The sequence below is a fragment of the Astatotilapia calliptera genome, chromosome 9 (assembly GCF_900246225.1).
Source record: "Astatotilapia calliptera chromosome 9, fAstCal1.2, whole genome shotgun sequence".
In the NCBI taxonomy this organism is placed as follows: domain Eukaryota; kingdom Metazoa; phylum Chordata; class Actinopteri; order Cichliformes; family Cichlidae; genus Astatotilapia; species Astatotilapia calliptera.
In genome coordinates this window covers 17,649,868-17,664,862 of record NC_039310.1, presented here as the reverse complement: position 1 = coordinate 17,664,862, position 14,995 = coordinate 17,649,868, and the positions used below count along the sequence as shown (strand labels likewise).

The following is a 14,995-nucleotide window of genomic DNA, read 5'->3' as shown; positions in this document are numbered from 1 at the left end:
TTTTTTTAAAAATTGAATTAAACATTCTAATAATTAAACATTTTACATTAATTTGTTGAAAGACTTTAATTAGAAGCAAAGTATTTAACTACTTTATTAATACATGTTCGTTATCATTATTCTTTTAATGAATTTCAGTTCTCACTGAAGGACCTATCAAAGTTGCTATGGTGACCCAAGACGCTGAACCCCCAGCTACAGTCTTGTGGGAAACGTAGTCCTGAAAATCTTAATTTGTGGAACAGTCATCCAAAAAAGAAAGCCAATTTACTCCATTACCCAGAATCCACCATAACAGTAACTCGACGAGAGTTATGCTTACCACTTTTAGGTTTTCGAGCACTTTTTCTAATAACGTTTAAGCATATTTTGACGATAGAAATTGAAAAACGTTGACTGTTGCGCTTCGCGCACAATTTTAGTAAAGAAAAGACACCAACGTGATAACTGGGATTACATCATATTAAGGTGCAGTGCTGTATCAGGTGATTATGGCATTTCCAGGTCACAATTCTGACCTGTTTAGGTGGAGAAGAGTTGGCTCGGCAAACAAGGTAAGTCTAGTCTTTGGATTCGTGTAAATTCATAGACTGTGCTAAACTGAACGCTATACTGCATCTGTTTTCCCCAGTAATATCCCTGAGAGAGGGAAATAATTTGGCTAAATGCTCTTTGAATAATAAAGAAGGAAAAGCACATCTGTGTTATTACCGTGTATAAACTCGTGGCTCATGTCAGGGGCCCGTTCAGAAATGTCACCCGGCCCTATCTCTGATACTCACATGCTTGCAGGCAAGCTAGCAATGGCACAGACTTTTGGACGTGTGAGAAATGATTTTGAACTAACCTGCTGATTTGAAGCAGTGGCTAAGCTTTTCTGTGAAATAATCCGCAGACTTTAGGCCCTTGGCTCAGCCTCCAATTTGCAGACTGCCACCGCAGCTCAAAGTGTCTCTGAGCCTGTCTAGGCATTTTTAAGCACTCAAAGGTGACCATGAGGCCAGCATTTTTTTGTGTGTGAGAGCTCTTTGGTGTTTCTTACAGAGAATATTAGCTTACACTAATCTTTCTTTCAGATTCACGTAAAGAAAGGTGATATTGATCAGTGGAAGAAGGTAAGAAATGTGTGTGCTCAGTTATATATATTTTTTATTTATTATTGAGTTGAATGTCTTTGGGGGTTTGGGAATTGTGTGACGAAATTGTTAACTTCAGCTTTGCATGTGTGTGTCCTTTCCCTGACCTCAGCGAGTGGAGATGGCCTCAGAGTTTGCTGTGTCGGAAGTCTTCTCACACAAAAAACCTCATTCAGGAATCAGCAGCCTAGCTGTACCATTGCAAAGCACTGAACAGCTGAGAGATCATGATGAGGCTTACAGTGAAGGTAGGTGCCTTATAATAAATAATAATAAATAACCTGTCTGTGTAGAAATGCTATCTATATAACCACATAGAGTACAGCAAGAGGGATGATGATATATGGCCTGTTGTTTGTTGCAGCTCAGGCCCTTTTAGGTGACTGGCTGAGTAATAAGCTGCGGCTGGAGTTGGAGTTGGAGGATGAAGATGACCTGATGTGCTCTGCTGAGAGGACAGGCACAGCTGCATCAGCTAGTGCTGTGCCTGCTGCTTTAAACTACAACAACTTTGATGGTATAAAATATTACCTGATGAGATAACCCAAAACTCATTATTTATTAAGACCTTCTCCATTAGACCTGTGGCCCTGATGGACGAGGCGGTACAGAACACCTTTAAAGAAACAGTGACCTCTAGAAGATTTACTCATGATTATGAAAGGCTCATTCAAAATTCAGTGTGGGTTTTATATTGCTTCAAATGGCCTCTGACTGCTAGGCTTTATAAGAGTATTCAAAACAATCAGTATGCAGTACTGTGCAAAGGCCTCAGGCCACCGCTCATTTATTTTTATTATTAAGCTTCCAAAGAACCATACTTTCTTGTAGTTTTTTAAAGTGACCAATAGTTCTCCAGGTCTCAATGTTTTTCTATATAAACGTATATCAAAGTACACTAGAACTGGACTGAAAATCAGTGGCAACAGGTTTGATGGAGTGATGATTCCAAGTTTGAAAATTTTGGTTCAAATCATCAAAATATATGGAGTAGGTCAGGAGAGAGGTGCAACATTTATGTGTTAAACATGTTTTATGTTCTGTCATGATTTGGGGCTGTATTTTACCAGTGGTGTTAGGGGTCTTGTAAAAATCGATGGAATTATGACCTCAGAAAAATAGGATCAAATTTTGATCCACCATTGCAACGCCATCTGGAATGCATTTGACCGGCAACAAGAAAAACACACGATGGAACATTGTCAGTCATGGATTGGCCTTCCCAGAGCATGGATCTCAACATTATTGAGGCAGTGTGAGATCATCTTGACAGAGAACAGAAGAAAAGGTAGCCAGCATCTAAAGAAGAGCTTTGAATGTCTTTTAAGAAACCCGGAGAGCTATTCCTGAACACTACTTTAAGAAATTAGAAGAAAACTGCCTAACAGAGTTCAGGCTGTGTTGACGAATCAAGGTGTTCGTACCAAATATTGACTTTCAAGCATTCAGTTCATTAGGATTGTACAAACTGTTTTTGCATTTTATACTGCATGCACATTTTATGATAAATTAATTCACATTTCCTGCAAAATATAAAGAAAATATAAAGGTGGCTGAAGACTTTTGTACAGTACTATTTCAGTCTGCATTACAGTACCATTGGACAAAATGTTGCCTGACTTGGGCATCACACCATTAATCTTACAAGTATTGTGCAAGGAATTAAAAGCACTGGTTTCCAAGATAGAAGGAAATTAATATTAAAGCTCGAAATGTTGAAAAATGGTCATCAATAATGTGAAGTACAGTCTTTTACAAGTACTTCAGTTGTCATATTTCTTTTCCAAAAATACTTAGAACTCTATAACTGCCTTGTCGAGGAAGAAGAGCAGTCAGCTGTCAAAGGCTTCCTACAAGACCTCATGGAGCAGGAGCTGTTGGACTCCAGGATGATGGAGGATTTGGCACTTGATGCTCATCAAACCAGAAAAAGATTTAGAGACCCGATCGTTACCATGGAAGCCCGACACCAACAGGTAGTCCGTATCAAGAGATGCGAATGCTGAAGGTTTGGCTGTTGCTGTTGTGATGCATGTCGCTGAGCAAATCATCTGGAATGACGTGTGTTCGTGTGATGTTTGCAATTGTACAAAATGCTGCTCAATTCCAATGCAGGTGCGAGAAAACAGGGCCCAACGGGAGGCTGAGAGACAGAGGCAGCAGAGAGAGAGGGATGTCCTACGAGCTGCCAGAGAGGAGGCGAAGAAGAGGGAACAAGAGGAGGAGATGAGGAAAAGGCAGGAGAAACGCAGGCAGGAGGAGATGGTTCAGCAGGAGATGGTGAGGCTGAGGCGGCAGATGGAAGAGAGGAGAGGCCTGGAACAGACTGTTCGACAGAGGTAGGAAAAGATTACAACAAGCCGATTTATCACCCAGCAGATCACATTGTTTGTGATCTGGTTTGCTTCACCTTCCTTCCTGGTGGAGAGAATGGATTAGTGGTAACCTGTTGACAAGGAGAGCTGTGATCAGCCATATCAGTCTGGTGAGCAAAGATAAAGCTGCATTGTAAATCATGCTCTCACTATGAGTGTAAGGCCTTTCTTTACCACAGGAAATGTGTCATAACTTTAAATATTCCTCATGGACAGCAGTCAGCAAGTGTCACAACATATATCTGCGATGCTGTCACTATATCATATTAATGATTTTTTTGTCTACAGTTAATAATACTGACAAACTAAAAAGCCATTTAAGGAATTAACAAGAGAGCTGAGACTTGAAGGATTATGGGAGGTGAAGTGTTTAGAAAGAGACCACACATTCTCTATGAACTACAAAATGACACAATATATGAAACTAAGAAAAAGTACCACAAAAAATAGAAGATTTTATCCCAATTAGCATCATTGTGCTAACAGTCTCATGTTAGCTGGCAAGGCTAATGTTTGGCTACTATAAAACATATAGTAGCCAAACATTAGCCTATATAGCAACACCATTAGTGTTTCAGGTATTTGTACAGAAACCAAAAATATAATAATGGTTAAATGGAACTTAGAGGTTTGAGTATTGAACAGGTTGTTGTTGATTAGTAGTCTGGGTCTGTGTGGCTCAGATTGGGCCTTTTGTGTGCAACTATCCATGTAAGAAAGTGATCACTCCATGTACAGGCACGAAGTCTGATATCTTCTTGGACAGGTGTCCATGCATCTTTCAGTTATTTCTGACCTTTTCATAAACAACATGAAGCCCCTTTAGAGGAATGGTGTTATATTTTGTATATATTCATTTTTGCTTTATTTGTTCTTTTTAAATATACTTTAAGAAGTTTGTATTGCAGTCAAAATCAGATAAGGGCAGCACCATGGATGTTTATTTGGATATTGATTTGGACATGAGATTTGACCTTATTACATAAAATGATACTACAGTATCTCATTCATGACAGTGCTTTCTTGAGGTCAGAGGTCAAATGGGGCATAATGTTTGGATGCAAACTATAGTGTGATATTTAGCATACCAGTACCATTTCTTAAATTTACACGGGGTGCCTTAAGGCACACAGGTTTTTATGTTTGTATCTTCTGTGTTATGCACATTAGGTTTATGTATAATGAAATGTGCCACATAAAGAAAATTGCCATCATGTTTTATATATTAATGTACAGAGAGAGAGGAAGAGCAGAAGTGCAGATCACAGCCAGAAACCTCCATTCAGCTCCAACACCTCTCATTAAACAACAGCATGAGGACGCTAAGCGACTGTATCAAGAACAAATGATTCAAAGAAAGGTTCACATTAACAACCTTAAGGTTGGTACCTGGAAGCTAAGTATGTTTGTGTAAATACTGTAGATTCAGTTGTGTTAAGAAGTTTGCATACACTCGTCATGGGAGTGAATGTCATGGTAGTATTGGGCTTTCACTGATTCCTTTGAACTGGTCTTGGTGGATTGACTGTACAGCAGACATTTTGATTGGTAAACTTGACAAGACCAAAGCCTATTAACTTTCCATTAGTGATAATAATTGGCTACAACTGGTAGTTTCTTTTTCACAGAGTAAAAAGGATTTGTTTGACAACACTCACTGAACTGGCCAATACTGGCCAAGGAACTCAGGAAAAATCTAAGAAGAAAATATATTTACATAAATTGGCAAAGGTCACTTGGAACCATTTCTAAACAACTGCAGATTTCAAGATCAGTTCATACAGTTGCACATACGTACAAGTTATTCAGATGTGTCCCCAGTTTCTGAAATAAGACCCAAACTGTCACCCTCAAATAAGAGGAAATTGGTTAGGATATTCAGAGACCACCAAGTCTCAAGCCTGCTCTGAACTGGAAAGTGCTGGAATGCCAGTGTCTTGGCCTGGAGAAAGCTTTTATGGTCAGACAAGGCAAAGATTAGGCTGGTTGGCCCCAATAACAAACCTAACAACACTGTACCAGCTGTCGAGCATGGTGGCAGTAGCATCATGCTCTGAGACTACTTTGCTGCCAGTGTCACTGGTACATTACACAAAGTGGATGGAATATTGAAGGAGGAGGACAGTTCAAGGAATCATTAAAAGCCCAAAATTACTATGACATTTATGCCCATGATGACTGTTCATAAACTTCTGACCACAACTGTAGGTTGCTACTATATATGTGAATTTATGTTTCGCATGAATTTGTGTATATGGTTTAGTGTCTGCAAAGGCATTTCTCTGGGTGGTATTCAGTCGTGCTGGACCGAAGGCTACGTATGGGTAAGGCCAAGGCTCTCTATGACTGGAAGAGGCAGCTAAAAGCATGGCGGGCGTGGCGAGCAGTGATGTGGGCAGAACGAAAGCAGCACGAGGTGGCAAGAACAGAGGAAGCACTGCGAACCGAAAGCAGGCAAGAACCAGAGATTGTTAACATTAAAGTAGCTTTTATTGTATCATCGATGTCCTCCCCTTCTACCAAAATCTAAAATCAAACTATTAATTGAGAGTATCTCAACAGGTCACTCATTGACTGAGAAGCATTTATATCCAGGGTGCAGTGACCCAGCAGTAATTGAGGGCAAGAAATATGATCACATCCGTATCCTCCTCCAGACAGTGCCAGCTGGCTGCTGAAAGTGACCGAAGGCGGTTGCTACGGCGATGTCTGAATGAGTGGCAGCTATGGTGTCGGACGGAGAAGGAACAACGTGAGCTTTTGGCCCGGCAGCAGGAAATCAAACAAAAGATGGCTGCTCTAATCAGTGCTGCATCAGCAGGCAAACTCAAGGCCACAGAAAGTCTGGCTTATCGGCCAATAATGGCCCCACCGGAGGCACCAAACCGGACCACAGAGAAGGTGAGACTCACAAATCCTCATGTCATCAGCAACGGTGCACTCTCTTCATTAATGATTCCCACTGAACACAATCTGAAAAATATTACAGCGAGTGAAATCATGACTAAAACATCAGCTTTGATAGGCGGTGCTGAAAGCCTAATTACAGAGGCAATTACTGAGTTTCGGAGCTTAACTGAATGAAAAAATTTCCCTTTTAACGTTCCTCTTTGCATGAAATAACCTGACCTTTACTCAGCCCTTCAGCCAAAGAAGGTTTTGAAATATTTACAACTCTTTAGAGAGCAGGGATGATGAACAGGAGGGCAGAGACCTGATGGAAGAAATGCTGGAGAAACACATGAGATGCGTTGGCTGGTTTAACCATTACAGCAGAGAGTTGTTTTGATGATGTTTTCTTTCCTCGTGTTTACTATCTGTCTCTATCGTGACTCTCTTATAAAGGAAAGTGATGTAATTGTCACAGTCGGCTATGTGGGAGGCAGGAACTTGACAAAGAGAGAAACACTGAGAACACTGGAGGGACAGAATAGAAACACAAAAGGGACTAAAGGCACAGAATCATAATAAACACCAGGAACGTTGAACATAAACAGAAGGCTATTGAGCTAAACCCCGGATGAACCCAAAAACCTTTAGTGCAGGAGCACAGGACTAACGGCACGAAATAAAACGAAAGCAACCCGTAAGGGTAAGGAAATAAACCAAACGCGTAAACACTAAGAAATAAAGAAAGACAAATATCAACAATAGAGAATGAAGAACTATAATGTTACCTCCTTTGACAGTATCACAGTATCACCTTAAAGCACTTGTTGCAGGCTGCTGAGTTTGCATCTTTTGCTGTGAAGTACAGCCAGACTTTTGACCGCTTCGCCTTGGGCATTTTTAATCTGTAGCTCTGCTCTAAAAGAACCTACATACGTGGACCTGCCTACTATCCTCAGAAATGTAAAATAATTGGCTAGAAAGTGTATCACAGCTCAGGAAAAAAAAGCACAGAAATAAAGCACCGAAATGTGCGCTGCTTTTCGGTCTGGTTACTACCGTTTATGTCAGAACCGGTGCCATCATGGCACCGGATACCGGTACCCATCCTTACCTATCAGAGACTTTTTCTGTTAATGTATCAGAATTCTAAAAGGACAAAGTCTTAGTAAAGTTTGAGCAGCCTTGAGAGACCAAGAGAAACTTTTACTGCATCTGTGTTGTCGCCTTAGGCTCTATGTGAACCTAGCTTCTATGTAAAATCCCACCTTCTCTTTTCTATTCTCCTCAGGAAGATCGCTACAGCTCTGACACTTTAGCCCCCGAGACCTCTGCACTACCTCAGGAAAAGAACCCTATGATTACTGCAGCCCGGCCCTCTCAACCGTGGCAGGTGACCCGACGCCATGCAGCACCCACAGCTGCTGAGCTCCACAGGGCATGGCAGAAAGAGGAGGAGGGTGGTGCCTGCACCCGTTCGGTATTGGTATCACCAGGCAGCAGGTTTGAAAACAGACATGCTGCCCAGAAGCAGATCATCGCACAACAGAGGAAGCTGCTGAAAGAGCAGCAAGAGCAAATTACCCGGCTGAAGCAGGAGCAGAACATGAGGGGCTTGAGGCTGGAAATGGAGAGAGCTGCAAAAGTTACCCAGTCAACAATGCTTGGAGGCTTGAGACCAAAGACTCGCAATATTGACACCAAGGTGGAGAGGTATGTTCAGTGCATATCGTATGAACCGGTTAGCTCTAGATTAGTGTGAATCATTTTATAAGTAATACGTATTAAACTGAGTGTTTATTTGTTTGTGACACCAAACAGCCAACCCTGTGTCATCAGCAGTTTTTATAGTTCCACCCTGCCATAAGGCACCTTTTATAAAGGATTTAAAGCTACAATTATTGGCTTTTTCACTGAATGATAAATAATTAACTAATGCTCTGCAGGTCCATTATAAGCCAAAAAGCAACTTCTGGGCTGTCAGTTTGTGCTATTAAGTTATAAATAATTAAGTCATTAATAAATGCTTTTAGTTTCTGTCTTTTGTTAGTCTATCCAGTCTGCTGATGCCAAATGTTTCTAATTTCATAACAAATTAAAGCAAAGTATAATTTTTGCAAAGTTTTGAATAATGAGTATGCTTAGTGTCCGTCCATCCTTTATAACTTCTTCTCATTTATAGTTCCAGATTTACATTTCCTGTTTCGCTTTTTCCTTGTGAAGCCCGAGGTACTCTCAGGCCAGCTGAAAAATATAGTTTTGCAGCGAGTTCAGGGTCTAACAAAAGGTGTCCTCGTTGTTGGTTGTGCCCTACAAAAGCGTCAGGTGGAGGTGTGCTGGAGACGATCCTGGTCACTGCCCAAACCACCTCACTGGCTTCTTTCGACCTTAATGTGGTGTAGGAATGTGGTGTTTTTTCTAGGGGTATAACCGTTTTGAGGGGGAGAGCGGGCTTTTCTGGACTTTATTTGATAGAACAGTGAAGACTAGACATGTAAATAGGATAGAGATTGGGGGAAGGACACGCAACAAAGAGTCCTGGTTGAGACTCGAATGCGGGACACTGGATTGAGCCTTTCAGCTTATGACTGCCTGCTCATCCAAGTAAGCTAAACTGGTGTCACAACTTTAAAATCTGATTAGGAACCCAAAGCAAGGTGGAAAAAGCCCAGATGAACTGGATGTATATAAGCTCCAGTGCTGCTTCATAAACAGGGAAACTGGTGTCCCCTCCTGAAGACCCCCTGCAGGAAAAGACATTTGGCTCAGGTGCAGTGAAAGCTGTGAGCTTTGCAAAGGCAGATTCTGAGCATCGTGACATGCTGGACCGTCATTGAACAATCCGTTCATGCTTAAAAATCCTGTACAAACATACAACTTACAAACTCCACACAAAAAGGCCCAAGCTGAGCTGAAGGTTCAAAGCCAGAACCTGCTTGGTATGAAGACACACTGCACCACCATGCCCACCTGTAGCTTGTAAATGTGTATACAAATGTACTGCTGTGCTTTCTCATGAATCAGCTGTGGAACGGGTCCACATGAAGAAGGACGGAGCCCACTGAGAGATATTTGTCACAGCCTGCATGTGCAGTTTGGATGAAGCCAAGGAGGGATGACCTTTCACTGTGCATTATTTAAACTTGGAAATGTTCGTGTGACAGATGTTGAAATGAAACCATGTTTGGTTGGTTCCTCAGGCTTAGAGATTTAGAGCCTGTGCTGTTTAGGTTGATCCCGTATACTAAATTGTTTCACATACTATTTTTAACCTGGCTTCACACTCAGCCTTGTGTAAGACTAACTCCACACACTCCGAATTTGTTAACAGCTCTGAAACCTCTCAAGATGAGTAATCACTGTTTGTTCACTTCTCTTTCCTCGGCGCAGACTAATGGCAGAACAAGTGGAAAGGTTTATTTGTGTGAACACCTCATTAGGTAAAGTTAAAAGGAACCAATATTTCATATGTGTAGTTTGGTACTATGGTATAGATAATTACGGTTTCCATAATATAGATGAAGATGCACTGCGGTACAATCTGTTACCCGATAACAGCTTTTGTTATTAATATAAATCATGGAGGAGAAGATAAAAGAAACAGATGATGTTTAAACTTTAGAATGAGTAAAAGGAAAGAAAAAGTTTATGACTGCTACAGGGGGAATACACTCTCCAAGCAGTGTATACAGAAACAGAAGAAAGCTCGGCACATTGGAGTTCATTTACAGATTTACAGACAATCTAATGTATGTCAGTCAAGTTTGGCTTTGGTCATTACCTTTCTGAGTAACACTTGCCAGGAACAGTATCAGACAGACTTCTGACAGGCCTTTGTTTCTGTTGCAGGGCACCGAGAGGGACTGGAGAACCTGACAGTCAGAGTGCACCTTCAAGCAAAGCTGTCACGCTGCAGACATGCCCCCATCCACTCACCACAGGTCAGTATTAAAAGTAGCTCATTGTGCAGGGGAACTTGCACGTTCACACATGCACAGAAAGTTCATTTCCATCTCCCAAAGATGTGGTGAAGCACTGCTGTAGCTCTTTTATTCAGGAAATTAAGTGACTCCGAGTCACACTTGTGAGCAGTTTACATTTGGGCCGATGTGTTCGTGTTCAGAATGAAAAGTCTAAGAAAGAAACGTGTACATGACCAATCACTGGACTGCACAGAAGAAAAGCTTGTCATCCGCTCACTTTCCCTCCGTCTCTCTGAAGCCATGGAGGCCCGAGCACGTCAGCGAGCAGAGCGAAGGAAGGAAATTGAGGAACTCAAGAGGAAGAAAGAAGAAGAAAAGCTGGTAAGCTGAAAGGTCGTTTTCTGGGGAAACGTGGGGGGTTTTTTTTGCAGCAGCAGCTGTGGTTCAAGTGGTGGCTCTGATTTCCCATGGGTTGGTGGTTTGATTCCCTGCCCCTCATTGTTTGTAACTGATCTCAGGAAAGACGTGAAGCCGGGAGTGTGTGTGAATAGGTGAATGAGAAACCGATAGTAAAGCAGTAGAAGCCAGCTAAGGTTAAAATGCACTCCATAAGTGCAGACCTCTTACCATTTTTATTTTGGGACCTCCAAAACAGCTGTCGTTAAAAAAAACACATCCAAATTTAATGGCAAACACAACTTTCAGGCTCAGATGAAAGCCGGTGAAGAGCTCAGGCTGAGGGAGGAGGAGGAGGAGAAACGCAAAGCAGCAGAAAGACGTCGGGAGGAGAAAAGGCTGGAAAGAGAGGTGAGGTGTACTTGATATTTTATGGATGTCCGCAAAAAAGCGGAACTTCGTGGGTCTGAGTACAAGAAGCGGTTCTCTCATGTGACTCCCTGCAGAATATTAAAAATAATCTCGCTTTGTGTTTCTGCACAGAGAGAAGAGGAGAAACAGAGACAACTGAAAAGGCAACGGGAGCTGATGGCACTGGCCCGCCAACACCACTGCAGAACGTTGTTGCTGCGGCGGGGCCTGGCGCCATGGAAACGCCTCATTCAGCTCAGACAAGCCAGTGTGGAGGTAAATCACCTGTCCTGTCCATTTCAGCTGTCAGTCTACAGCGACACAGGGAGCCAGCAAGTACTATTGTATTTCTGGCTGTGAGGAGTAAACTAAAAACATTTGTTTGACTTTAACACCATTAATGTGTTAAAGTGGCAATTGTGAGCAATGTACACAATAACTGACAATTGTGAGCAATACACAAACTGCTCTGGTTTTTTAAAAAATAAATTATTGTCACTCAAAAACCGAGCCAAAGGCAAATCTACGACACACTTTGGACGTGAAAGTGCAGAAGGAATACGTCCAAACAAAAGCTTTCTAGCAGCACTCCCTTGACATCATCACTATTTCATCCTCCAAATGTTCCTGTCTTAGCAAAGCTTAACAAATGAACACAGAAAATCTTTTGTATTCATGTTTCAGAGCTTGTTATAAAACCTCTCTGTTTGGATGCGAGTACATGGCTTTTCTACCTGGCACATATGATTGAGTTTACATTCACGAGTGCACACTGGTGCTTTTCCCCCCCTCTTTTTCATTCCCTGCCAGCTGGCTGAGCGTCATCACACTTTCATCCTCCTGAGGCAGTGCACATTAGACTGGCAGCAATCAGCAAGAGAGTCTGTGTCTGACAAAGAAGCTTGTGCTGACCAACTGCACCAGCACTTTTTGCTTCGGAGGAGCTTAACCTGCTGGAAAAGGGTGCGTATACACCTGCACACATACAGACGCCATCCGGGGCTGACTAAAAGAAATATCTTTTTCCTAATCTCCTCTTCTACCTGCTCAGTCATATTTTCATTTTTCCAGTCTGTATGAGTGACAGGTTAAAGGAAAGAAGCCAGCCCTGTGCCTCTGTTTTGCTGTCTGTGTTTGCTGGCATGACTTGGGTACACGAGAGGGATCAATGCAAATCAAAACAAAGTTCTTTCCTACCACGAGACATTCCTGTGTTCATGTGACTTCTCTCTCCCAGTTGATAATAAACCATCCACAGGGCGATATGGGTCACTGATCAGCTTGATGAGTATGAAAATAATGGAAATCATCTGCTGTGACCTTCTGAGTCACCAGCTCCCCAGTCACCACCCACACTATCAGAAAAACATCAAATAAGGAGACAACCAACACTTATATTAGATTTTCCTTTAGTTTTTCAACCATCTTTTATATCCTGATTTCTTAGTGTTTTTTAAAAAATATTTTTCACACTTACATGTTTCAGGTCAAAAAAAATTAACATTAGACAAAAATAACTGATTAAATACTAAATGCATTTTTTAAATACCTGGCCCTATGCGGAAAAAAATAATTGTCCTTCTTGTTAAATCATGAATTAACTGTGATTAAGAGCAATTTTTGGAAAAGCTGAGTTCATTTTCATAATTCAGTTGTCTAATTACCCGACCTATTCAATCAAGAAATCACCAAAACAGAACCTGTCTGGCAAAGTCAAGTAGACTCCAAGAGGTGATTGACTCATTACAGAGGTCATGTCATGGCACACCCTGGACAGGTCAGCAGTCTTTCACAGTGCTAACACATAGAAACAGACAGCCATTCGCACTCAGATTCACACCTATGGGCAATTTATAGTTACCACTTAACCTAATCCCACTAAATGCATGTCTTTGGACTGTGGGAGGAAGCCGGAGTACCTGTAGAGAACCCACACAAACTCGGGGAGAACATGCCGACTCCACACGGAAAGACCCTGATGGTGGAATTGAAATCAGGACCTTCTTGCTTCCCCCCCCAAAAAAGTAATAAAAACTAATACAGCACTTCATAAAAAGAACACCAACACCATACCAACAGTGTCGAGGCTGCTTTAATACTTCAGGACATGGGCGATTTGCCATAATTGATAGAACCATGAATTCTGCTCTCTACCAGAAAATCCTGAAGGAGAATTTATGGCCATCACTTTCTGTCCTGAAGCTCAAGAGCACTTAGGTTATTCAGTAGGACAATGATCCAAAGCACACCAGCAAGTCCACCTCTGAATGGCTAAAAAAGAAATAAAAAATAAAGCTGTTGGGGCGGCTTAATCACACTCTGGCCTCAAATCAGACTGCGATGCTTTGGCGTGACCTTAAACTGGCTGGTCAGCCTTCAATGTGGCTGCTAAAGGTGGCACAATCAGTTTTTAGGTTTATGGAAAAATAACCTTTTCACAATGCATCAAGATGATATTTGATGATCTGAAACATGTAATTGTGATGAATACCAAAAAAACTAAGAAATCAAGAAAAGGAAAAATACTTTTTCACAGCACTGTGCATCTCATCTTATAATTTTTGTTCACTTTTACTGTATTCCTATTTGTAAGCAAGTGTTTTTCATTCCAGATGAGAGACATACAGATAATTCAGGAAGAGCGAGCCGAGCGCTTCTATCGCACACGCACTCTGAGGAGGTTTCTGCTGGCGCTGCTGGACCACGTGACTCAGGAGAGGCTGGTGGAGTGGGAGCATCAGGAGCTGGCTCTGGAGCATAATGAGAGGTCTGCTACCCCTGACTTTGCCATATGTTCACAGTAATATAACCAGCCAAGTGGGTGTTATTATATTTAACAACTTGAAAGAACTTTAATTACAAGTTAAACTGCTGAATCAGAACAGTCTTTGCAGCTCTTAGAGAAAGGACAGGGCCTGCAAGCCTTTGAAGATGTAAACATTCATTTGACCTCTAGGCATTTTCAATAAGAGACTCTCAAGACCTCAAGTAGCCCTGAAAAAATAGATTTACTAGGAAGTTGTGTAGATGGTAATTCTATAATACACATTGCAGAAGCAGTTTCTGGATATTCACCAATATGAAATATGAAGTGCATCTTTTTTTTCCATCTTCCTTTTCCAGTGTAACTTCCTCTTCATTAGACAGAAAATTTATACCACCATCTCCTTGACTCCGGTGCACCAACTCATATCTGCTGTTAGCTGCAAATGTCTTTTCATATCATGATTAATGGAGTCTGTTGGGATGCTTTTGTAGCTCAGTGTGTAGCGCTCCTAAACGGGCCACGTTTCTGCAATAATAGCCTTTGTAGATACCCAAAAGTCAATAAATCTGGGGGGTAATTGTGATATAGCGGTCTTATATAAAACCATCTGTGCTTGTATGGTCTCCCTAAATCCTAGAGCCAGCATGCTAACATGCTGCTGTTCATGCCATAAATCTGTTAAAGTAGCAAGCCAGAATTTACACAGACAAGATACTGCTTAGATTCTTCTTTTCCTGGCTATTTTAATTATGATATACTCGCACAGAGTTACATGTGAGAACTTATTAGCTGTTGTCATGCTAGAGGTCCCTTTAATCCATTTTGTTATTGCTCACTTGCTCTGTTCCCGTCTGTCCCTCCATCTGCCTGCATATCAGACGAGTGCTGCGGCAATGTTTCCTGGCCTGGAGGCAACTTCCATGTTTGCTGCGCAAGGAAAGAGAGAAGGACGAGCGGAGGGAGAAGCTGTGCCGCAAAGTGACTGAGGTTCTCCCGGATTTCTGCTCCCATCCACTGTAACGCCTCTGGGAAGACCGACAGAACGGGCAACGTACTGCATACTGATGCAGGCGACACGCAAACATCTCAGCATCACTC

The 14,995-nt window shown here is 41.8% G+C and overlaps 1 protein-coding gene across 1 annotated transcript; it reads left to right on the top strand.

Moving 5' to 3' along the window:
- Positions 1-45: 45 nt before the first annotated feature.
- Positions 46-14,942, top strand: ccdc191 (coiled-coil domain containing 191). Its single transcript, XM_026179585.1, has 17 exons — positions 46-554; positions 1,077-1,115; positions 1,249-1,384; positions 1,501-1,653; positions 2,934-3,112; positions 3,252-3,475; positions 4,748-4,892; positions 5,775-5,965; positions 6,169-6,412; positions 7,692-8,113; positions 10,250-10,341; positions 10,622-10,704; positions 11,029-11,130; positions 11,263-11,406; positions 11,941-12,093; positions 13,743-13,897; positions 14,776-14,942. Exons 1-17 carry the CDS (start codon positions 492-494, stop codon positions 14,915-14,917), a joined length of 2,667 nt encoding a protein of 888 aa, XP_026035370.1. The 5' UTR covers positions 46-491; the 3' UTR covers positions 14,918-14,942.
- The last annotated feature ends 53 nt before the right edge of the window (positions 14,943-14,995 follow it).

Bases quoted from the DNA above. Each gene is read 5' to 3' on its own strand.
- ccdc191 (XM_026179585.1), top strand. From the start codon at position 492: ATGGCATTTCCAGGTCACAATTCTGACCTGTTTAGGTGGAGAAGAGTT. The intron at 4,893-5,774 runs GTTGGTACCTGG...TATATGGTTTAG, and splicing joins TTCACATTAACAACCTTAAG to TGTCTGCAAAGGCATTTCTC. The intron at 10,342-10,621 runs GTCAGTATTAAA...GTCTCTCTGAAG, and splicing joins CCCCCATCCACTCACCACAG to CCATGGAGGCCCGAGCACGT.